The sequence below is a fragment of the Stigmatopora argus genome, chromosome 4 (genome assembly GCF_051989625.1).
Source record: "Stigmatopora argus isolate UIUO_Sarg chromosome 4, RoL_Sarg_1.0, whole genome shotgun sequence".
NCBI classification, from domain to species: domain Eukaryota; kingdom Metazoa; phylum Chordata; class Actinopteri; order Syngnathiformes; family Syngnathidae; genus Stigmatopora; species Stigmatopora argus.
Window position 1 is genome coordinate 3,392,628 of NC_135390.1, and position 24,089 is coordinate 3,416,716.

Sequence of the window (24,089 nt, forward strand, 5' to 3'; positions counted from 1 at the left end):
TACCCAAATCGGAAACCGTGGATGACCAGCCAGGTCTGATCACTCACACAGCCTTCAGATCCGGCGAAAGGCCACTCAACAGCGCAGTATGCGCGAACCTGAAAAGAGGCATTAAGGCTGCCAAAGCAGACTAAAAGGGGAGGATAGAGGGGCAACTTAACGACACCGGGCCGATGTGGCAGAGCATACGGACCCTGACAAACTACAAGGGCCGAGCTGCGACTCCTGCGGACATAGATGCGGCACTGGCAGAGGACCTAAACAACTTTTTTGCCCACTTTGAGTCCCAAGCCCACCACCCAGTCACACCACCTCAACCTCCAGTACATCCTTCACCAAACTTGGCAAAAAGATTCACCCCACTCACTGTGGAGGTAGTGGATGTGAGACGTGTGCTCCATGCAGTCAACCCCGGGAAGGCCACAGGAGTGGATGGAATACCAGGCAAAGGACTTAAAGCCTGTGCTGACCAATTAGCACCAGTCTTCACAGACATTTTCAACCTTTCACTAGAACAAGCCTCTGTCCCAGCCTGTCATAAATCGGCCACCATCATCTCAGTACCCAAGAAGTCACCCGCTAACAATATGGGCGACTACCGCCCAGTAGCTCTCACACCAATCATCATTAAGTGCTTTGAAAAATTGGTACTGAAACATATCACAGCCTGTCTTCCCCTCATCCACGACCCGCATCAGTTTGCACATCGGCCGAATAGATCCACCGAAGATGCAATAAACACTGCCCTCCACGCTGCACTGAGCCACCTTGAGAAAAGAGGGAGCTATGTAAGAATGCTTTTCATCAACTACAGCTCAGCCTTTTACAGCATAAGACTGAATATTCTTAACCTGGGGCTCCCACCTTCCACATGCTCCTGGGTTAAGAACTTTCTGGTCAACCGGCCGTAGCACGTGAAGCTGGGTCACCACCTCTCATCTGCCTGAATGCTCAGCACCGGCTCGCCCAAAGACTTTGGGCTGAGTCCACTACTCTACTCGCTCTAAACACACAACTGCAGACCCACGCAACCTGAGAACATCATTGTGAAATTTGCGGACGATACAACAGTGGTGGGGATGATCACAGAGGAGAATGAGACGGCCAACACATATGTCGTCCTCAGACTCAGCGAGTGGTACGCTCTCAACAAGTTGGCGATGAACATCTCCAAAACCACAGAACTCATCCTGAACTTCCGATGAAACAAGGCTGCTCCGTCCCCCTCGCACATCAAGGACAAATGTGTGGAGCAAATGGAGACTTTCAAATTCCTAGGAGTCCACAGCTTTGCTGATCTCTCATGGGCGGCAAATACCAAAGCACTCGTCAAGAAGGCGGAGCAGAGGCTACATTTCCTGAGAGTACTCAAGAAGGACCAACTACGTAAACACCAACCTGCTGGCGACCTTCTACCGGTCTGCTAATGAGGGCATGCTGACCTACGCTGTGTCAGTGTGGCACTCAAGCTGCACAGAAGCCGACAGGAAAAGACCGCAACGGGTGATCAACACAGCCCAAATGATCATCAATTGCCCCTACCTATCCTGTCCAGCATCTACAAATACCGGCTTCCACCACTTCAACTTGCTGCCCTCTCGAAGGCGCTATAGAGCCACAACAGCCAAGACAAAGAGACTGAAGGACAGTTTCTTCCCAAGAGCTGTCACCATACTCTACTCAAATTCTGCACCTAGGACCTAATCAAGACTTATTACTACTACTTATACGTACTACTTATTTATTATGTTGACCACTTATTTATCGATTACAATTTATTGATTATTTATTCATCATTACGCGGCCCGGTGGAACGAGTGGTTAGCGCGTCAGCCTCACAGCTCTGGGGTCCTGGGTTCAGATCACGTCCACCTGTCTGGAGTTTGCATGTTCTCTGAGTGGGTTTCCTCTGGTTTCCTCCCACATTCCAAACACATGCATGGTAGGCAAATTGCCCCTAGGTATGGGTTGTGAGTGTGCATGGTTGTCCGTCTCCTTGTGCCCCGGGATCGGCTGGCCACCGATTCAGGGTGACAGCTGGGATTGGCACCAGCACCCCCGCGATCCTAATAAGGATAAAGCAGTTCAGAAAATGAGATGAGATTTATCATTATTATAAATTGATTATCTATGTGTTTGTTTGTTGTTGAGTCCGTAGACTTAGCGAGTGGTACACTCTCAACAACAAGCGCTGATTGTTTCCAAAACCATGGAACTCATCCTGGACTTCAGACGGAACAAGGCCGTTCCGCTCTGCTGATCTCACTTGGACTACTTATTTATTTATTTTTCTGTTTGTTGTTGTTATTTGTGCACTATGTGGTGAAAGCTTGAAATCTTATTATACTTGTATAATGACAATAAAAGCATTCAATTCAATTCAAAGATAATAAAAAAAAATGGCTGACGGGGAGAGCATTATAGACTGGTGTCTTAAGGTGAAAGCACTCATTTGGAAATGTTTGAGAGGGAGCATTCATTCAAAGATAGCTGACACTTTTGGATTTCAACCCTGTGGCGTCATGAAAATGGTGACAATGCCAAAAAATGTAAATGCTACTAATGTAATTTTACATGTAGAAAATGAATTTTGCTTCAGAGTTTCCCCCGCCTCTGGCCCGGAGACAGCTGGGATAGGCTCCAGCACCGCAACCCCCCCCCCACGCGACCCTAATGAGGATAAAGCAGTTCAGAAAATGAGATGAGACATTTATTCATTCACCCATTCATCTTCCGTGCCGCTTATCCTTACAAGAGTTGCAGGGGATGCTGGAGCCTATCCCAGCCAGCCAGGGGCAACAGGCAAAGGACACCCTGATTTGGTTGCCAGCCACACAATGAAACAGACCAACACTCATGCTCACAATTCACAATCATTTCACATGTATTTCTCATAAAACAATAGGCCAGACATCTTTAGCACTTTTTATTTCTGAGTGAGCAGGGCCAAAGATGACTATAATTAGGATTAGATTGAATTAGTAAGCCTTTTCTGGCACTTTTTAGATGAATTCGTGCCCAAAATGTGGTCTGGTATTAATTTAAAGCCTCTTGTAGTATTTTGTAGCACCTATTAGGGTACATTGTGGGGCTTTCAGCTTAGGGTGCCCCAAGTGGCTGCCTGCCTGCTCTGGTTTAGAATGAGAAATAACTAATCCAAATGTTTATACTTGCCTACATATGCCACAAAATGGTGTAGTGTTAAAGTATTTTTTGACCAAGGAAATGCCTCAATGCACTTTGTCCAGATAAAACACAGAAAAACAATTTTGCTACTTTTAATATTACTTTAGCCTTTGTGCAAAAACAATGAAGAGGTAAGTTTTTCAACATATATTAGAGGAAAGATTAACAAAAATAAGTACTGCAAGAGCAGGTGAATTAATAAATCCTGAATCTCTAAGATGCACGGTTCACAGCAAGTGCAAAATAAATCTACCGCCTTGTAATGTTGGACGATGGACTGTGGAACGATCAAAATCACGCTTCCGGGCAACTACCACTTACCCCTCCCTTTTCTCCCCCTGTTGCCTCAACCAATGTTGCTGTTTCAAATAATTTTACTTGTTTCTCATAAGCACATTGCCACAACTGTACTGTGCAACACATGCATGTTTTGAACCTGTGCATGTCAAATTGTACAGTGTGTTGCCTTTAACAATGATAGTGTGGATGCACCATGCAAAAAGTCATTTACATGAACAAGCCAAAACATACATACTCAATGGGCAAATGGCTGCTGGTTTTGGGAGGGGGTGACTCTGCTTTTGCTGACACTTTGAGCTGTCTCAAAATCACACAGAAGAAATCCTTGTTTTTTCTTAGATTCTACCAGCACATTCTTCTTGTAATCCAGAGCAGTGAGGCATCAGTAATCACATTTGTTCCTTGGTCTGAAAGAGCCACCACAATCACCTGAGCGGAAGCCATGTGATTACCGACTTCAACAAAAAAACAAGAAAGATATGGGGGGTTAACAATACAGTAATCCCCCTTTTGCGGATAACATAACCAGACATAGCTGCGATAATCGAAAAACCGCAAAGTAGGATCACCCCTATTATTACCTCCACACTATATGTTTTTGCGCATATACAAAATTACAAGTACACAAGTACAATTATTAAGAAGTGTATTTATTAAATGTCACAGTTATAGGCATATTAAAACACTGTAATGTATATCAAAATATAATCTATATATTTTTTTTAAATGTAAATACTGTAAGTACTGTACTCAGTGAAAATAGTTCCTCTCTGCTTAATTTGAATTACAAAAAACAGGTTACTAGGTGCTTTAGTCCAAGTCTTTGATGTCAGATTTGAGAGGCATTGGATTATTGATGGAATCTTCAGGGTGCGCCATAGAGGAGATTTTCAGGAGGAGCTTCTGCGAAAGATTTTCGACGCATAAGGAAGATGTTGATGGGGAGTTGTGACCGCTGTTTCTTTGGTACAAATATGCTTCTGTACAAGGACATGACACTGTCAAGGCAATTGCCATATTCAATGGCTATGACCAATCTCTGGGACAATTTGTTTTAAACTGTAAGCCACATTGAAAGTTTCGTGCCGATTTCTCAAAGTAATAAGAACAAGTTCTTCACCTTTATTGCCGTGATTGTTTTGGGCGGAATTAAACTTCCACTTCGCTCCTCCACACCGTCTAGCCGTAATACCTGCCCAGAAAGAGCTCTATTTGCGGATAAGAGCTCCTCCGCGGCGTCCAGCCATCTTAGGGCTCTATTTTCGGATAAAACCAACGGCATCCGCTGTCACGTCGACCGGAGCTTGCACTTTGAAACATTGTTGAGAAATTCCACCATCAATTCCTCAACCCCGAGGCTCCCAACCGTCCAGTCCACTGAGCGAGTTCTATTTTTGGTTAAAGGCAACAGCGTCTGCCATAAGGTTGCCCTGGGCTCGCGCTTCTGAAAAAAAACAAATCCACCTTCACCGAGGCTCTCTGCCGTCCAGTTCACTGAGTGAGCTCTATTTTCGGGTGAGGGCAACGACGTCTGCCGTAATATCCCCCTGGGTTCGCATTTCTGAAAAAAATCCACCCTCACTGAGGCTCCTGGCCATTCAATATGCTAAGAAAGCTCCTTTTCCAGATAAAAGCGACGACCACCGCCCACTGTCTACCATTTTTCTTCTTCAGAGTTGAGCTGAGTGACAGTCGCCTGTTTTGAAGGACTGGACCCTGTCTACGCATAAATGGAGTATGCGTAGACAGGGTCCAGTCCTTCAAATTCCTGAGGGTCCACGTCATGGTCAAGCTCTCCTGGTCTACTAACACCACGGCAGTGGTGAAGAAGGCCCAGAAACGACTCAATTTCCTGAGGTTACTCAGCAGAAACAACTTGGACACTAAGCTTCGGGTAACCTTCTTTCGAGCCACTGTGGAGAGCATCCCGGCATACTGCATTATAGTGTGGTATGCTGGAAGCACGGCAGCAGACAGAAAAGCCATGCAGAGAGTGATCAACATGGCCCAGAAGATCATCGGCTGCTCTCTGCCCTCACTGGATGACATTGCCAGCCCTCGCTACCTCAGCAGAGCCGGGAACATTGTTAGGGACCCATACCATCCTGGTCACAAACTGTTCCAGCTGCTGCCCTCCGGCAGAGCTATAGGTCTCACAAAGCACAGAAAAATAGACTTAGGGACAGTTTTTTCCCAGAGCCATCAGGACTCTGAACTTGCATTAGCACAACATACAATCCTTTCTGTGCAATAACAATGTGCAATCTAAGATTGTGCAATATTTCAGAATTTACCTTGCCAGGACGTGACTTTTTATATTTTTATATTACTTATTTATGTTTTTACTGGGAAAACACACTTTGTGGAGTAGCACCACCAATTTCGTTACGCGTAGCTGTGTATGATGACAATAAAGGCTTTTGATTGATTGATTGGTTTTGCCCTATTTTTCTGAGTGGCATGCGGATGACAGGGAAGTGTCTTCTGCTTGCGAGTTTCAGTGTGAATTTTGACTTTTTCTTAAACATTTTTTATTTGGATACTTAATATAATAACAAAAAACGTGAAGTACTGAAGCCACAAATGTTGAAGCTGCGAATGTTGAAGGCACAAAGTGGTGAAGGATGACAGACAGGATGACAGAGTTGGAATAGCACTCTACAACAAGATAGACTGTAGTAACTTGATCCGTCAATTGTGTCATAGATCGCCTAGGGTGTGCAGTGCGGTCTGACCCAAAGATGCAGGAAGTGGACGGAAACAGGAGTGCTGGTGCACAAAACTGAAGGTTTTAATAAGAACTAACAGAAATCCATACAAACTTAGGACTTAGTAAAAATCTATAAAGAAACAAACCTAACGGGGATAGAACATACGCACTCTGACAGGGAGACAACATGACCAAACGCAAGCAATACTCCGACCGAGGCATACCAGGACGCAACGTATAAATAGATGCACAAGGGATAATTATCAATCAAACACACGTGGTCACATAAGGAAGGGGAAGGAAAAGGGACACACATCACCCAGACAGCACAGACAAGGGAGACACGCACACACCTCCACCAAACCCCCAAACAAAATATGACAAATTGATTACATAGTTCGTGACACAATTGCCTGAAATTATACTTATTATTTACTATTTACTTAATTTTATTATTTACTTATTTGTACATTTTGACCAACGGATGGTGTAGTTGTTCAATCGCCTGACTTCGGTAGGGGCAAGCGTTAGATCGATTCCCGCTCGGTTGTTGATTGTGAATGCGAATGGTTGTCTGTCTCTATGTGTCTCTATGTGTGGCGGCCAGTCTTGGGTTGTAGGGTGCCTTTTGCCCAAAGTCAGCTGGGATCAGCTCCAGCATCCCCCGCGACCCATGTGAGGATAGGTGGTATGGAAGATGAATGAATGAATGAATGAATGTGCATTTCTTTGATGGTGAAGAATTGGTAACACGTTAATTATAGCATCGTCCAAAGAGCTTTGTGACATTATTTTCAACTTAGGCAATTAATCTACCAGAAGCGGTTGTATTTAAGTTTATGCAATTGTGCCATTAGTTTTGTTTGGCACAACAAACTAACATGCACCATCAAGTAGTATCAACTTGATGAACCAATGTCTGCATTTTCCATGACAAGACTGCACAGCTTTTAAATGAACACAGCTGATTGATGCCTCACAAAGGCCTTTCTACTGTCATGCCATTCAACTCTACTCCTACGTATTTCGTCACACGTATTTGTCACTCAAAAAATTATGAGTGAATCAAGAATACGTTTAATATGCGCACAAATTAGACTTGACATGTCGAAACTGCAAGGTGACAGACGAAACGCCATAACGCATTGTTTATTTTTATCTTTTATTAAAATAACTGGGGCCCGGCGGCTTGAGTGTTAGCACGTCGGCCTCACAGCTCTGAGGTCCTGGGTTTGAATCCAGGTCACGTCCACCTGTCTGGAGTTTGCATGTTCTCTGAGTGAGTTTCCTCTGGTTTCCTCCCACATTCCAAACACATGCATTGTAGGCTGATTGGACACTCTAAATTGCCCCAAGGTATGGGTGTGAGTGCAAATGGTTGTCTGTCCGCTTGTACCCTTATCGGCTGGCCACCGATACAGGGTGTCCTCCGCCTCTGGCCCGAAGTCAGCTGGGATAGGCTCCAGCACCCCTTGCGGGCCTAGTCAGGATAAAGCGGTTCAGAAAACAAATGAATGAATAAAATAACTTGTACATTTTCAGGCTGTGAAGTGTTTAAAGTTTTTGCCAACTATACCATATACCAACCATAGCTGGCACCAGGATATATATATATATATATATATATATATATATATATATATATATATATATATATATATATATATATATATATAGTCATTTTTGATCCCTAAACAAATAGAGAGCCACTGTTATATTAAGCTCCATTTTAAGTTGACGCTGAGAAGTGGAACAGAATATAGGCTGAACTCAAGCTTCTTGTTTTCATTCATTCATGCCGTAGCCTATGACAGCTAACTAAGTGCCAATCGCAGGCCATAAGGAGACAGACAACCTGAAGTGGGAGGAAACCAGAGTACCCAGAGAAAACCCATGAAAGCCTAGGGAGAACATGAAAACTTCACACAATGAAGACTGACCTGGGATCGAACCCTTGACCCCAGAAGTGTGAGGTCGACACGCTTACCACTTTTCCACCGGGCCACCCAATCTTCTTGTGATAAATTGTATTGTCATCATTTATTTTGGCACCCCTTTCTTAGGAAAACATGTGAAGTTCACCTTTGTTAGGTCCATCCCAAGTTTGAGCTGGGACAGTAGATGACGTATAATGCTTCGTTGCTCATCAAGAACTCCCAACTCTTCCTCATCATTGTCTTCCGTGTCTGTTTTCTCCTCATTTGGATCTAGGCTATCTGGGCTGCTGCTGTTCTGTTGTCCCTGATAAAAGATATGTACATATACTGTATTTACTCGCATATAAGCCGCTTTTGTCGGACAAAAAATGATGACTGAATCGAGTGTACAGCTTATATGCGCATAAAAACACGACATGCAAAAAAACCGCCGTGACATGATGACGTCACGACAAAATGGCTCCGTTGCATGCACCGTGACGTCATGACGCAAGCGAATGCTGATACGGTCATTTATTTCAAAATAGAGAAAAAATAAACAGATAAAATGCTAAACAAAATATGTCTATGAATGAAATTCAAGAAAAAAAACGTACGTATCCTGCATAAAACGTGAAAAAAACTTGCGTCACTGCTCGCTCGGGTCACAGCCATCTTACCTAGGGCGCTGATGTATAAACCTAGTTCTACATGCGTTGACTGGCCAGACGCGAGTAGCCTTGATTTTGAAATAAAAAAATCCACATTTTTTCATTGTACATCTTGTTCGAAAGTGACAACTGTTGGAAAAATATGAACATCGAAATAATTTAGATATTTTGACATTTGACGCAATATGGCTGCCACAACATCTTAAACTTGTGGTAAGAAAATTTTGGTTAGCAAGTCTGCACTGATTCTTCAGTGTCTGGAGAACACTTGCAAGATACCGTATTTACTCGCATATAAGCCACATTTGTCGGACAAAAAATGATGACTCAATCGAGAGTACGGCTTATATGAGCATAAAAAGACGACATGCACGAAACTGCAAGGTGACGAAACGCCATAACACCATAACGCAAGACAATGCGGCTGATACGGTTATTTATTTCAAAATAGAGAAAAGATAAACAGATAGATTTGTCAATAAAAAGCATCAGGTTTCTCATCAAGATAGACTTATTTTGTTTATCAAATTGAATAATTTGATATTTTGCATTTACAAAGATATGCTTATTAACTCCCTTATGAAATTGACCCTAATAATGTGCTTTTGATTCATACAGTATCTCAGAAATACCACTTGTGATGATTTTTCTTAAGATTTTCCCTTCAAAGTAACATGTTTACTCCCAATTAAAACCATGAATATGGAGGGGAAAATGGGAATCAGGTGGGAGGCTTATATGCGAGAAATTGTAAAATTCAAAAATTTCAAGGCAATTTTCTGGGTGCGGCTTATATGCAAGTAAATACGGTATTTCATTTTTTAAAAGTTATTTTTAAACGTAACTACCTTTATTCTGTTACACATCAGAAATAAATAGAAAGAAATCATAATTACTTCCATACATTAAATAAATCCAACTGTAAAGGGTCGTGGGTGCTGGAGCAAATCCAAGCTGGGGCCAGAGGCGGGGGGACACCCTGGATCAGTGGCCAGCCGTTCGCAGGGCACAAGGAGACGGACAACCATGCACACTCACACCCATACCTAGGGACAATTAAGAGTGTCCAATCAGCCTACAGTGCATGTTTTTGGAATGTGGGAGGAAACCGGAGTACCCGGAGGAAACCCACGCAGGCCCGGAGAGAACATGCAAACTCCACACAGGTGGACGTGACCTGGATTCGAACGCAAGACCCCAGAGCTGTGAGGCTGACGTGCCAAACATTTGCTCCACCAGGCCGTCCTTGTTATCTGGTCCTTTCACAATGAAAGACAAAAACAATATTTTACCAGATTCTCTTCAGTCTCTTTTCGTAAATAAATCGCCATCGATTCATTTTCCGTACCGCTTATTCTCACATGGGAAGAAGAGGGTCATGGGGGTAATCCCAGCCAACTATGGGCACCCTGGATTGGTTGCCAGGTAATTTCAGAGCACGAGGAGACAGACAACAATTCACATTCACAGTCATACCTAGGAGCAATTTGGAGTCTTCAAGCAGCTTCTATCCATATTTTTGGGATTCATAAATCCCAACGTGACACGGATGCAGACTTTGCAACAACACTCTGATTTTATAACTTTCTGCCTTATTTCAAAATATGAGCAAAAACAATCATCCATTCCATACATTTGTAAGGAATTGCAAATCAAAGTTCTTAAATACTGTAGTTAGACAACAAGAACAAAAGATGCAAAATTCAAACATAAATTACATAGCTGTAAAACCATAAAAGACACAATGTGCAAAATAATGAATACAGCCACTCACTTTGCTCAGCTTACATTCAACCACTGAAGATATAGGAGTTTTGTTAGATTTCATCGCTAGCATCCACAGACAGAAAAAAGGGCAGTCACAAAAGCCAAATGTAGAGTGGGTTCAAAATGTGTAACGTTGAGAACAAAAAAAAAAAAAATGGAAATCAAGAGAAAATGTCTGCTCTTTTTCTGAATTTGCAAGGGGAAGATTGTTTCTCTCTTTTACCAAACCAGATTTACCCACAAGCCCCACCCCTTACAAGCTGACGATGTATACTACATCGGGACTTGTCCTACTTTAGTAGCTTCCAATTCCCCCCTCAGGCATTCCGCTTATATCACTCATCTGCTTCTAACACATGATGACAATATAGACTTAGTGATCTGTACATGATGACTTTTTCCACACGTCACCATCCCTGCTGATCTTTCACTCCATGCGCGCCCATCTCACGGCCGAAGTGAAACACCAAGTCCGCCATATGAACTCAAAGCTTGCCGCATTATAAGAGTTAAAAATGCATACTCGAAATGTACTCATCAAGTGATTTCAAATGAGAAGTCGAGAAGTCTTCAGAGTACTCACTGTTAAATTTAAATCTTTCACTATTGCATGTGTGACATGCTAGAGTGTTTGATTTATTAACGATTGCATGTTCAGAATGTACAAGTTTGGATTGGATGTGTGTATCGGAGTTCGATTGTTGATCCTTTGATCCATATGACAAGTGTGTGGCATGTTAAAGAATATCGGCATTCGATTATTGATGTCTTAGCACGTAGTTTGAGGCACGGGGGATTTGGAATCATTACAGTAAAAAGTTGGATTGAGGAAACAACAACGTCTCACTGTTGTAATTATTCCCCCTGTGTTTCAAGATTAAATGCAGGGTGTAACACATGCAACTTTCAAAAAATAGTTTGAGTCTATACCAGGGGTGGGCAAACTATTCCACAAAGGGCCGCAGTGGGTGCAGGTTTTCATTCCAACCCATAAAGAGGACACCTTTTCACCAATCTGGTGTCCTACAATTGCAATCATTGGATTGCAATCAGGTGCTTCTTGTTTTCTACAGAAATCTCTTTGGTCAAAGTGTCTGTGCTGGATCGGTTGGAATAAAAACCTGCACCCACAGTGGCCATCGCAGACCGGTTTTCCAACTCCTGGTCTATACTGTTTAAAAAGTGACAAAAATAAATCTGGTAATTCTATCACAATATATTTTTAGAGATTTTTTAACGTATCTCTAACTTTTTCTCCATCTATAATGCTTTTGTCTTCCCTTCAAAATATTCTGAAAATGACTCACACAAATGTCCTCACAATAGGATAACGGAGAACCACTTGCCAACTTGTCCGGGTGCCTATTTTCCATAAAATCAGAAGACTCTTGCCACTTCGCTAACATGTCTTTGATTTTCTTTGTAGCTACCGAGCTCCCGCAACGCTACGCCCATTGTTTGAAGGTATCTTTACACGAGGGAGTTGCGGCGAGAAAGACAGTGCCATGCTGTTCCCATAAGCAGCCTCTCGCGTCTCGGCCACATGGCGGTCTCGTATGCTCGTATCTCAAAAATTGTCTCGAATCTCAAGGCAAATATTTGCTTGGAATTGTACTCGTCTCTCAAATTTCTCGTATGTCGGGGCACTCGTATGTCAAGGTATTACTGAATAATGACTTTTATCTTGTAGTCCTATTTTTCTCTCTACTAAATAACGAGAAAAAATAGGACTACGATGCCACCGATGTTAAGAGTCAACAGAGCAATAGGACCAAATAGAGTCTATTTGGTCCTATTGCTCTGTTGTAGCATAAAGACAGACTCTTAACATCGGTGGCATCGTCGTCGTCATCATCCTCAATCATCATCATCATCCATCATCATCACGCATCACCATCCTCCATCATCATCCTCATCATCATCACTCATCACCATCATCATCCATCATCATCATCACTCATCCACATCATCACCATCATCGTCATCCATCATCATCAATCATCATCCATCATCATCCATTATCATCCATCATCATCATCACCATCATCATCATCATCATCCATCATCTTCACTCATTACCATCACCATCATCATCATCACTCATTACCACCACCATCACCATCATCATCATCATCATCCATCATCATCAATTATCATACCTGTATGACAGGCTGCATGCAGTTGTGGTCATTTTCTTGACTTTGTGTAACTGCCCTGTTTGGGACTTCTCACGAAGGAAATTTTGACTACTTGGCTGGAGGCTACCGGGTTCCACCTGGTTCACACTGAAGCTCTAGTTCCACAACTTGACTTTCTCTAGAGAGGCCATCTCGCTTAAACTTGCTGAGTGGTTCTGGTTGTGGGCCGGAACATTGTTGTGTAGCAAAGTGAAGGACTGTCCTTAGCAGTTCAGAGTGGCTGCAGAAGTAGCTTTCAAAAAGCAAAAGTCCTAGAGCAAGGGGGAGGAAATAAGTTTTGTTTTTTCAGTTATATAAAACTGTTCATATTTCAAAAATCTTTGAGTGACGTAAAAGTGACATTGAGATGATTGTAAATTGTCAATTGAGTGAGAGATTTTACCAAAATACGGCCCAGCTGCGCGAGTTGTTAGCGCATCGGCCTCACAGTGGGGGAACCAGTATCACACCTGCCATAAACAGGTGAATGTCTACTACCCATAAATGATCTGGTCATAATAAAATTTGATGAGTAATATCTATGAATAAAAAATCCTAATAAATGTCACTAGAATATGCACAAATATTACTTTTTCACCTCTGTCCTTACTTCTCATTCTCTTTCAAATGACTTTTCTGCTGAATATGTCACTTGAGATACTCAAGCTTCCATTTATATGCAATATTTTTCCATCGGAAAACTCGCTTACAACTTTAGCTTCGCTGTATGTTTTGCAGAAAAGGCCTTTCTTACACAATTTCCCTGCTTGTTCTTCTATTTTCTCCGACAGCTATTCCATCTTAAAAGAACTGCATTTATTTTTTATTTTTGCAGCAGCTCCACCGAACCGCTGGCTATATGCTAACCTGCAAAACACGGACATCTACGCATAATGCATAACTAACGCACCCAATCAATGCCGCGGAAGTAAACACATGTGACGTGAACAGGCATCATATCAGGAGCCCAGAGCTGTGAGGCCAACGCACTACGCACTAACTACTCGCGCCACCTCAACCCCCCCCCCCCCCCCCCCCCATACTTTAGTGTAAAATACTAATAGGATTTTTTTTCAAATTCAAGATATATAAATTCCTCGCAGAACTGATTGGCCAAGCAATGTCACGTGATCATTTGCAGCCAGTGATGGTCAAGCAGGGCATGTTATCGTGACTAGACATGATGAGTCGATGTGACGAGGCTCCACCGAACCCCTGAGACCGACTCACCGAACCCCTAGGGTTCGATTAAACCCAGGTTAAGAACCTAGATACTGAATTTTCAGGTTACGAAAGCTTTTGATATGCATGAATTTCCTGTATCCGTAATTTTATTCTGAAATTGTCCCGGTAACATTGTTGCCTGCATTACTTCCTCCTGCAACAACAACTCTTTTTAAAAATTAATTATTGGTGTTTTTCAGCAAAAAAACAGAAGATAAGAAAGTGGCATGCGGTTGACTGATATTGCAAGGCAATACGACCAGCCGTAACCCACCTCCTAGCATCGCTACGTTATTGAAGGAGAAGGAAAATTAAAAGCAAAGACTCCATGACGATCTGTACTGAACAACGAGATGGAGACAATGTTAGCCCTTTGGAGTTATATTTGATGCTAAATTGTTTTGAATTCATAATTTGAAGTAGTTAAGGTGTGTTTATGTGCATGTGTTCGTATGCTAACGTTAGCTTCCTCCTTACTGTACTGTAGTACTCCACGAAAAGAACATGTTTTTGCATGCTTATGTAATTTTTCTACATTAATAAATACTTTTCTTATAATTTTCTTTCAATTTTCAGTTTCTCACATCTTTCATCCAATTGGGACATTTTGTTCATTGTTAAAGGGTTTAGTTGGTAGTTCTTTTGAGGACTGTGGAACGAATTACAGAATTTACATATAAAGTACTGTTCTACTTAGGAAAAATCCATGTTAAAAAATGTTCTACAACCAATTAATTTCGTAAGTAGAGGTACGGCTGTAAAAGTACTTGCAGTATCTTAAAGATGTGGAGAGAGTAAATGAGTGCTTCCTCTGACCACAATTCATCCATCCATTTTACAGGGTGCCAGAGCCTAGCTGACTGTATACAAACTGAAATCGAAGGGAGTCAATCACTGAGCATATATAAACAGGCATTTACACTTTACATTTTCTCATTGTCAGTGAATGGGAAATGAAGCCACACTGCCTACAATGAAGTCAGATGAATGTACCACCAGAGATTAGACCAACAGGGACTGTTTCGTGTGACCTTTGAATGAAATTAAAAGTGGCAGTGTCTTGCACAATTGGGACATAATTAGACTTATTTAATGAATATAGTACGAGATAATAATTACATATAGAGATTTCATAAGTGGTGGCAAGGCTTTCCATGTATTAAAAACACCCTTTTCGGTGTTGTAATACTCTGTACAGTAGTGGCATTTGATCCCTGCAATCGAGTCAGGAATAACTACACTAATATACAGTGTTCATTTTTTATTTCCCTCAGGAGAATTGAAACAAATTATATACTGCAATAATAACAACTGTAGATCAATTTTAAATGTGCATAATCAGAATTTCTACAATATTTTCTGTCCTTTTATAGCAAAAATACCCAACTCAGCTTGGCAGGAAAATAAAAATTCAATACTTGATTATTTACAGTCTGAGATGAGGCATCTGTCTAGAGATCTACTTGACTAGTGAAGGTACTATGGTTTTATTTTTAAACCTGCCTTTCAGTAGCAATTATTTTCCCAGAGTGCCACATTCACATCATTGTGATTGTTGTTTATATTATCTTGTTTGTATTTTATTTTTACCATGAGGGGTCATAATACTCTTGGTCCATGTTGAGATCTCATATACAGTACAATAGAGCCAAATTGATCTTTAAAAAATCATGCTGACCAGTGTTCAGCACGGAAGTTTGTCCAGTGCAGATATTGAACGTGTCATTCTCACGGGAGGGTGAGTCATCGGTGCTCTTATAAATAAGACAGCGAGACACTTTCTCAGTTAGAATCTTGAATGTAGCCAAATATTGTCTTTAATTAATCGCACCCAAAACACAAATCGGAGACTCAGTTCTTTGCTACAGAAAGCATGTTAAATATATGTGGAAAAGAAACCACAGAAAGAAATTCACACGTCAAGGGTCATCATGTCACTGAAAAGGTTCATTCATTCATTCATTCATTTTCTGAACCGCTTTATCTTCATTAGGGCCGTGGGAGTGCTGGAGCCTATCACAGCTTACTCCGGGCCAGAGACGGGGGACACCCTGAATCGGTGGTCAGCCGATCGCAGGTCAACCCTCCGCTTAGAGCTGAGACGTTCATGTAACCAGGGCCCTCGAATTGAATAAAACAACAGAAAAAATATGCAAGGTCAGAACGGAGTTGGGAAGCTGTCTCAACGCTCGTCCTCCCTGCAAGTGAAAATTCCAGAAGACTGTCTTTTCCTCTTTATTTGTGTGTGAATTGGGGAATGTCTAATTGGCAAACCTCACACCAAACATCACAAAATGCTTTGAAAAACTGGCACTTAAATGCATTAAAGCCTGTCTTTCCCTCATCCATGACCCGCATGAGTTTGCGTATCAGCCGAATAGATCCACTGAAGATGCAACAACCACCACTCTCCACGCTGCCCTGAGCCACCATGAGAAAAGAGGGAGCTATGTCAGAATGCGCTTCATTAACTACAGCTCAGCCTTTAACATAATAATACCGGACATTCTGATCCCCAAATTGGCCAACCTGGGGCTCCCACCTTTCACCTGCTCCTGGATTAAGGACTTGCTGGTCATCCGACCCCAGTACGTGAAGCTAGGCAGCCACCTCTCATCTGCTCACAATACATTACTCACTCAACACATACGACTGCAGACCCACGCACCCTGAGAACAGGGTCCATATCTCTACTGACATAACTTGGGCAGCAAACAAAACAGCTTTCCTCAAGAAGGCGCAGCAGATGCTATATTTCCTGAGAGTACACACGAAGGAGCAACTAAACACCAACCTGCTCGTGACCTTCAACCGGTCACCCATTGAAAGCATGCTGACCTCCGTTGTGTCAGTGTGGCACTCAACATGCACAGAACTCAACACTCAACTGCAGAGGGCGACACAGCCCAAAAGATCATCAGCTACCCCCTACCTCCCCCTATTAATCCCAGTGTTTAGGAGTAAAAGGAATTAAAAAAACCACAATACAAATACCGGCTTCCACCTCTTCATTCTGCTGCCCTCTGGCTAGCCCTACAGGACCATAACAGCCAATACAAACAGACTCAAGGACAGTTTCTTCCCAAGAGCCGTCACCATATTCAACTTGAGTTCTGCACCTAGGAGGCCCTAATCAAGACTAATTTATTTTCTTGCACTAATACTCCATAGGCTGCTGCAAACGACTTATTTATTTATTCATTCATTTTCTGAACTGCACTTCCTCAATTAGGTCACAATTAGGTCATGGGGGTGCTGGAGCCTATCCCAGCTGACTTTGGGGCAGAGGCGGGTGACATCCTGAATTGGTGGCCGCACATACTCATACCTAGTGGCTATTTAGAGTTTGCAATCAGCCTACCACGCATGTTTTTGGAATGTTGCAGGAAACTGACCTGGAGAACACCCTTACAGGCCCGGGGAGTACATGCAAACTCCACACAGGTGGACCGACCTGGATTCGAACCCACGACCGCAGAACTGTGAGGCCAACTAGACTAACTGCTCTTTCCGAAATATGCATAGATCTGCTCTTTTCCAATAAGTATGGGAGTATCCAAAAGACAACCTCATCCTATTCTCATGAAAGCTTCCTAAAAATAGATATGCATGCGCCCAAAAAAACATATCAGAGCAGATAAGAGTACCAAAAAGGGAGAACCAAAATCTGACACAGGTGTTAAACAAAATCAATTTAAAATATTAATACATTATTGTAGTAATATAATTATTAATATAATATTTGGACCGACTCACAGGTACTGCTGGGGTACATAAAGAATGAAGCGAGACGCTTCCGTGTTTTTGTAGCCAACCGCGTCCAGAAAATAAGGGACACAACTGATCATACCCAATGGGCCTATGTTGAGACTAGTTAGAATCTAGCAGACCATGCGTCACAAGGTCTCAAGGTGGCAGAGCTGCTAGACTCAAGTTGGCTGAGAGTACCAGATTTCTTGTGGAAACAAGACATTGTTCCAGATCAAAGAACACCAAAACTTTTAGTAGCCGACCTCGAGGTAAAGGTCTTGAGAACTGATGCAGTTGAACAAGACAGCTTCCTGAAAAGGCTCTCAAGATTCTGGGATTCGAACACAGCCCTCAATGTTGTTGTACGAATCCAAAGACTGGCACATAAAGACAGAACTGGTCCTATCAGTGTTGAAGAACGAAGATAAGATGGTCTTGTGTTAGTCAGAGCGGCACAGACAGAGACCTTTGAAGAACTCAAACAGTTCATTCAGCCAAACGTCTACAAAATTTCTGAAACCTAGCAAGATTCATCAACTTGATCCAATAATTGAATATGGATTGCTTCAAGTAGGAGGCAGATTCAGAATGAAGCATCCAATGATCTTACCTAAGGAAGGCATTGTCACCGAACCCATTCTTGATCACTGACATAAGAAGACGCAGCACCAAGGCCGAGACGTTGAATGAGCTCAGGGCCAATGGTTATTGGATTCTAGAGGCTAGCAAGTTAGTGGCCAAGCATATTAAGAACTGTGTCACTTGCTGAAAGGTGCGTGCCCCGACAGAGCAACAACGCATGGCGGACCTACCAACTAACAGGGTCAATCATCAAATCAATCAAAAATCAAAAGCCTTTATTTTCATCATACACAGCTGGGTATAATAAAATTGGTGGTGCTACTCCACAAAGTGTGTTTTCCCAGTAAAAAAAAGTATAAAAAGTCACATCCTGGCAAGGTAAATTCTAAAATATTGCACAATCTAAGATATTGCACATTGTTATTGCACACCCCGAAGTTATTGCACAGAAGGGATTGTGTTTCGTGCTAACGCAAGTTCAGAGTCCTGATGGCTGTGGGGAAAACTGTCCTTAAGTCTATTTGTCCGTGCTTTGTGAGACCTGTAGCGTCTGCCAGAGGGCAGTAGCTGGAACAGGTTGTGACCAGGGTGGTATTGGTCCCTGACAATGTTCCCGACTCTGCTGAGGTAGCGAGGGCTGGCAATGTCATCCAGTGAGGGCAGAGAGCAGCCGATGATCTTCTGGGCGGTGTTGATCACTCTCTGCATGGCCTTTCTGTCTGCTGCCGTGCTTCCAGCGTACTACAATGTAATGCAGTATGCCAGGATGCCCTCCACAGTGGCTCTATAGAAGGTTACCAGAAGCATAGTGTCCAAGTGTTTCCTCCTGAGTACCCTCAGGAAATTGAGTCGTTTCTGGGCCTTCTTCACCACTGCCATGGTGTTGGTAGACCGGGAGAGCTTGTCCGTGACGTGGATCCCCAGGAATTTGAAGGACTGGATCCTGTCTACGCATACTCCATTTATGAGAAGTGGGGCCAGATCTGTGCTGCGTTTGCAAAAGTCCAGGATTATTTCTTTAGTTTCCGTGTTTAGTGTGAGATTGTTCACCAAACACCACGAAGACAGTTTGTTGACCTCATCTCTGTAGGCAGACTCATCCCCCGTGAGATGAGTCCGAACATAGTGGTGTAATCGGCAAATTTAACGATGGAGTTAGACTGGTGGGTCGGTGTACAGTCGTTTGTGTACAGGGAGTACAGAAAAGGACTCAGTACACAGCCTTGAGGGGAGCCAGTGCTCAGTGTAATGGAGGAAGAGAGGTGGGGACCAAGTCTAACAGTTTGTGGATGGTTGGTTAAGAAGTTCTTAATCCAGCAGCAGATAGAAGAGGATAGTCCAAGGTGGGAGAGTTTGTCAGCCAGAATGTCCGGTATTATAGTGTTGAAGGCTGAGCTATAGTCAATGAAAAGCATCCTCACGTAGTTCCCATGGTGCTCCAGGTGGCTCAGTGCTTTGTGTAGAGCTATGGCGATGGCATCCTCAGTGGACCTATTTGCTCTATAGGCAAACTGGTGAGGGTCAACTGAGGGAGGGATTGTATCCCCGAGATGGCGGGCGACCAACTTTTCAAAGCACTTCATGATCACAGGCGTAAGTGCAACAGGCCTATAATCATTCAGGCTGTCAATGGTTGCCTTTTTAGGGACAGGGATAATGGTAGCAGATTTCAGGCAGGATGGGATGATGGATTGTTGCAGGGCACAATTGAAAATCTTTGTGAAAACCCCAGTCAGTTGGTCGGCACAGGCTTTGAGCACCTTCCTAGGTACTCTGTCAGGGCCAGCAGCCTTCCTGGTGTTCACAGTCCACAGAACCTGTTTCACTTCATGTTCCTGAAGCTTCAGTGTACTGCTGCAGGGTGGTGGTGGATGTGTTGGGACTGAATCCGATTTGTCAGTCTCAAAGTGACCAAAGAAACGGTTCAGTTCCCATGCTAGTGAGGCATCTGCGTTAACAGACACATTATTGTCATTGTAATTGGTAATGTGTCGTATTCCCTGGCACATCTTCTTTGGGTTATTTTCTGTGGAGTGCTCCTCAGTTTTCCATGTATATGCTGCCTTGGCCTTTTTTATGCCTCTCTTCAGGTCTGGCAGCGCTGTATTGTACCTTGTCCCCTGACCTGAATGCAGTGTTACGGCATTTGATGAGTGCCTGTGTCTCACTGGTCATCCAGGGTTTTTGGTTAGGAAAAACCCGGATACGTTTATTAACAGTGACAGTGTCCGTGCAGTTTTTGATGTAGGAAAGTACAGTGTCCGTGTAGTCCTGGAGGTTGTGATGTTCAAAAAGTTCCCAAATGGTGCAGGAGAAACAGTCCTGCAGCTGAGAAAGGGCGTCCTCAGGCCATGTTTTTATTATTTTTATTTGTGGCCTTGTTAGCCTCCGGAGTGGGGTGAATGAGGGGGTGAGGGACAGGCAGAGATGGTCGGATCCAGCAAGGTGAGGGAGGGGTGTTGTTCTATAACAGGGGTAGGGAACCTATGGCTCGGGAGCCACATGTGGCTCTTTTGATGGGTGCATCTGGCTCTTTGCCAACCTGTGAGCTAAAATATGGAAATGGCTGTTGACAGAACTGAGATATTACATTTAGAACTGCTTTAATCTTCTTTTTTTTTTGCTTTAATCTTCTTTTTTTTGCAGTAGACTCTTATGGAATGCATCCTCTCATTGATAAGCAACAGTATAAGAATCTTTTAAATAATATTCAGTTTTTTCCACTTTAAAAGTGGTGAAATTACTAAAAAAATTGAAAAGGCACTCTTTTAAATGTATGTATTTTGACTTTTAAATTCGTAGTATGGCTCACAAGGAATAACATTGGAAAATATGAATTGTTTGTGGCTCTCTTCATCAAAAAGGTTCCCGACCCCTGTTCTATAAGCATGTTTGATGTTAGAATAAACATGGTCTACAGTTTTATCTCCTCTGGTGTGACACTTCACGTACTGGATAAACTTAGGCAGAACAGTCTTTAAACATGCTTTGTTGAAGTAACCGGCGACAATAAAGACTCCACCGGGGTGGTTAAGCTGCTGTTTGTTTACAGTCTCTAGCAGGAGGCTAAGTGCCATGCTAATGTTAGCATCCGGTGGGCCATTACAATGACAATCGTTAGCTCTCTAGGTAGATAGAAGGGCCTGCACGGCACTGCCAAGAGCTCTAAATCAGGGGAACAGTGAGTGTTAATGATCCTACTGTTGCAGCACCAGTCGTTGTGTATGTATAACGCAAATAATCTGGATCGGTATCAGGCTTCTGGACAGCTTGTTGAGGAGTTGATCATTTGACTCATGTTTTGGTAGATGGGATATATGGAAAATGGACTGGATAGGGGCTCTCTAGGACCGGACTTGGCCACCCCTGGTGTAGAAAATAGGCTCAGGGCCAGAATGGTGGGTGGTTGCGTCTGTCGTCCACTTACAGGTCCAGCACCTGATGAGCTAAGCAGTGGCAGGTGCGGCTCATCACAATAACTATTTAAGCCACTCAGAGCTGGACCACAGCGCTGGATCGTCTTAATCAGTTCACTGTTAAGTAGCTTCTTGCATTACCTCCTTGTCTGCCTTGCCTGATCTCCTTGTCTGCCTCGCCTGATCTCCTACCTGTTGTTTTGTTCCCAGGAGCTTGACCACGCTCACGACCACAGACCACGGACCATGATCCCGATCTTGACCACACATCTCACACTTTTGCTTTCGACCCCTCTACGGGCCACTCGGATATCGAACTCCACGCTACGCAAGACGACGCCACTGCGCTTTTCCCCTTGTACCTTCGCCTGGCCCTACCCAACAAACACTGAAAATAAAGAGAAATCGCCACAAGCAAAGCTGTCTATGTGCCTGCTTTGGGGCCCTCTGTCCACGATCGTAACAAGAAGAATAATGTTTTGTTATAATATAGTATATTTCAAGTTGTCTATTCATGTTTGATGTGATATGTTGATATTCTTAATGCCATAATATTAAGTAATATTGACGGTAGCCCTCTATTTATGTGAAGTAGTTTATTTGTCACAATGCAGGCTTGAGTGTGGTCATGCGACTTTATAGTTACGTTTGATTGGTGTAATAGTAGAGTCATGATTATTGCTGCAACATCTCGATGATGAAATTGGTACAGCTATTGTGGGCACCACTCGCAAAATAAAGTAAAATCTAGCATGGATATTAAGGAGAAAAAAGAGCAGCGTTTCTTTTTCACCAATCTACTCAAGTATAAGTAGGATATATAGCGTGGTAAAACTACTCATTGAAGTACATTTATCTCAGTTACTCAAATAATTGTTTCAGAGGCGGTAAACGTAACATCTCTGCTGACAATGTGCGTGCATTTGTACGTGTTTCTACCTTCGCTTCATAATCAGAGTGGCACCGTGTACATAGCTGTAGCTTTGTCATCCATAACTCCTGTTCCCCTGAATTTGATGCTGAAAGAAACAAATAAAGACTGCTGTTACTGCTATTGTTTATTTATCACAGAATTATGTAATAATGTGTGAATAATTTTACAAAAAAAGTCACATTGCAGTAGAAATTGCCAAGTAAGAAAAAAAATCATAGTCCGGAAAATACGGAAAATTGTTCAATGAAAGTCATTGAATTGCTATCAAATCTGTTTGATTTTGTTAAATTATATGTAATGTAAGCATCGAAAGCGGGCTTTTGAGATTAAATGCTTACAGTGAAAGAGGTCCTAAGTTAGCAGTTTCTGACTCAATACTGAACTGAAAAGGATCCTTTTTTCCTTGAGAGAAGGAGTGGGCATTTAAGAGCGACTTGCAGGAAACGGCACTTGAGAGCGACTAGCAGGAGAGGGCGCTTGAGAGCGACTGGCAGGAGACAGCGTAGAGCAAATGGCAGGGGATGGGGCTGGAGAGCGACTCACAGGGGACGGCACCTGAGAGCGACTGCCAGGGGACGGGGCTTGAGAGTGACTGGCAAGAGATGGCGCTTGAGAGTGACTGGCAAGAGATGGTGCTTTAGAGCGACTAGCAGGAGACGGCACTTGAGAGAGACTAGCAGGAACTGGCACTAGAAAGTGACTAGCAGGAACTGGCACTTGAGAGTGACTAGCAGGAACTGACACTTGAGAGGGTGTCCCCCGCCTCTGGCCCGGAGACAGCTGGGATTGGCTCCAGCACCCCCCGTGACCCTAATGAGGATAAAGCGGTTCAGAAAATGAGATTATATATATATATATATATATATATATATATATATATATATATATATATATGTGTGTGTGTATGTGTGTGTGTATGTGTGTGTGTAGGTGTGTATGTGTAGGTGTGTATGTGTATATATATATAATCTCTCATCTCTTTTCTGAACCACTTTATGTCTTTTATGCTGCCAAAATCTCATCTCATCTCATTTTCTGAACCATTTTATCCTCATTAGGGTCGTGGGGGGTGCTGGAGCCTAACCCAGCTGACTCCGGGCCAGAGGCGTGGGACACCCTGAATCGGTGGACAGCCAATCGCAGGGCACAAGGAGACGGACAACCATGCAAATTCACACCCATACCTAGGTATGTGGGAGGAAACCAGACTACCCAGAGGAAATCCACACAGGCCCGGGGAGAACAGGCAAACTCCACACAGATGGACGTGACCTGGATTTGAACCCCAGGGCTGTGACGCCGACGCGCTAACCACTCATCCGCCGGGCCGCCCTAGAATACATCACTGTGTATTAATTATGCATCATCATTACGGCATCGCAAACTACATTCTACTGTTGAGACTGCGTTGGGGGAAAAATATGTGATATATATATTCTGTTTTCATTTTTTTAAA

General features: G+C 43.0%; 1 protein-coding gene across 5 annotated transcripts in view; it reads right to left on the bottom strand.

Moving 5' to 3' along the window:
- LOC144072940 (oxysterol-binding protein-related protein 10-like) overlaps nt 1-23,983 on the bottom strand; it is a 36,967-nt gene extending 12,984 nt beyond the window's left edge. The window contains exons 1-4 of one of the 5 annotated variants that reach the window (XM_077598368.1): nt 23,818-23,982; nt 22,639-22,718; nt 12,710-12,999; nt 8,279-8,437 (exon numbers count right to left, since the gene is read on the bottom strand). In XM_077598368.1, coding sequence (XP_077454494.1) covers nt 8,279-8,437; nt 12,710-12,727 — 177 coding nt within the window. In that variant the 5' untranslated portion in view covers nt 12,728-12,999; nt 22,639-22,718; nt 23,818-23,982. Of the gene's footprint in view, nt 1-8,278; nt 8,438-10,557; nt 10,783-12,709; nt 13,000-22,638; nt 22,719-23,817 lie in introns of those variants that run through there. The other 4 variants (XM_077598370.1, XR_013299970.1, XM_077598367.1 and 1 more) reach the window with 4 other exon arrangements.
- Nucleotides 23,984-24,089: the final 106 nt, after the last annotated feature.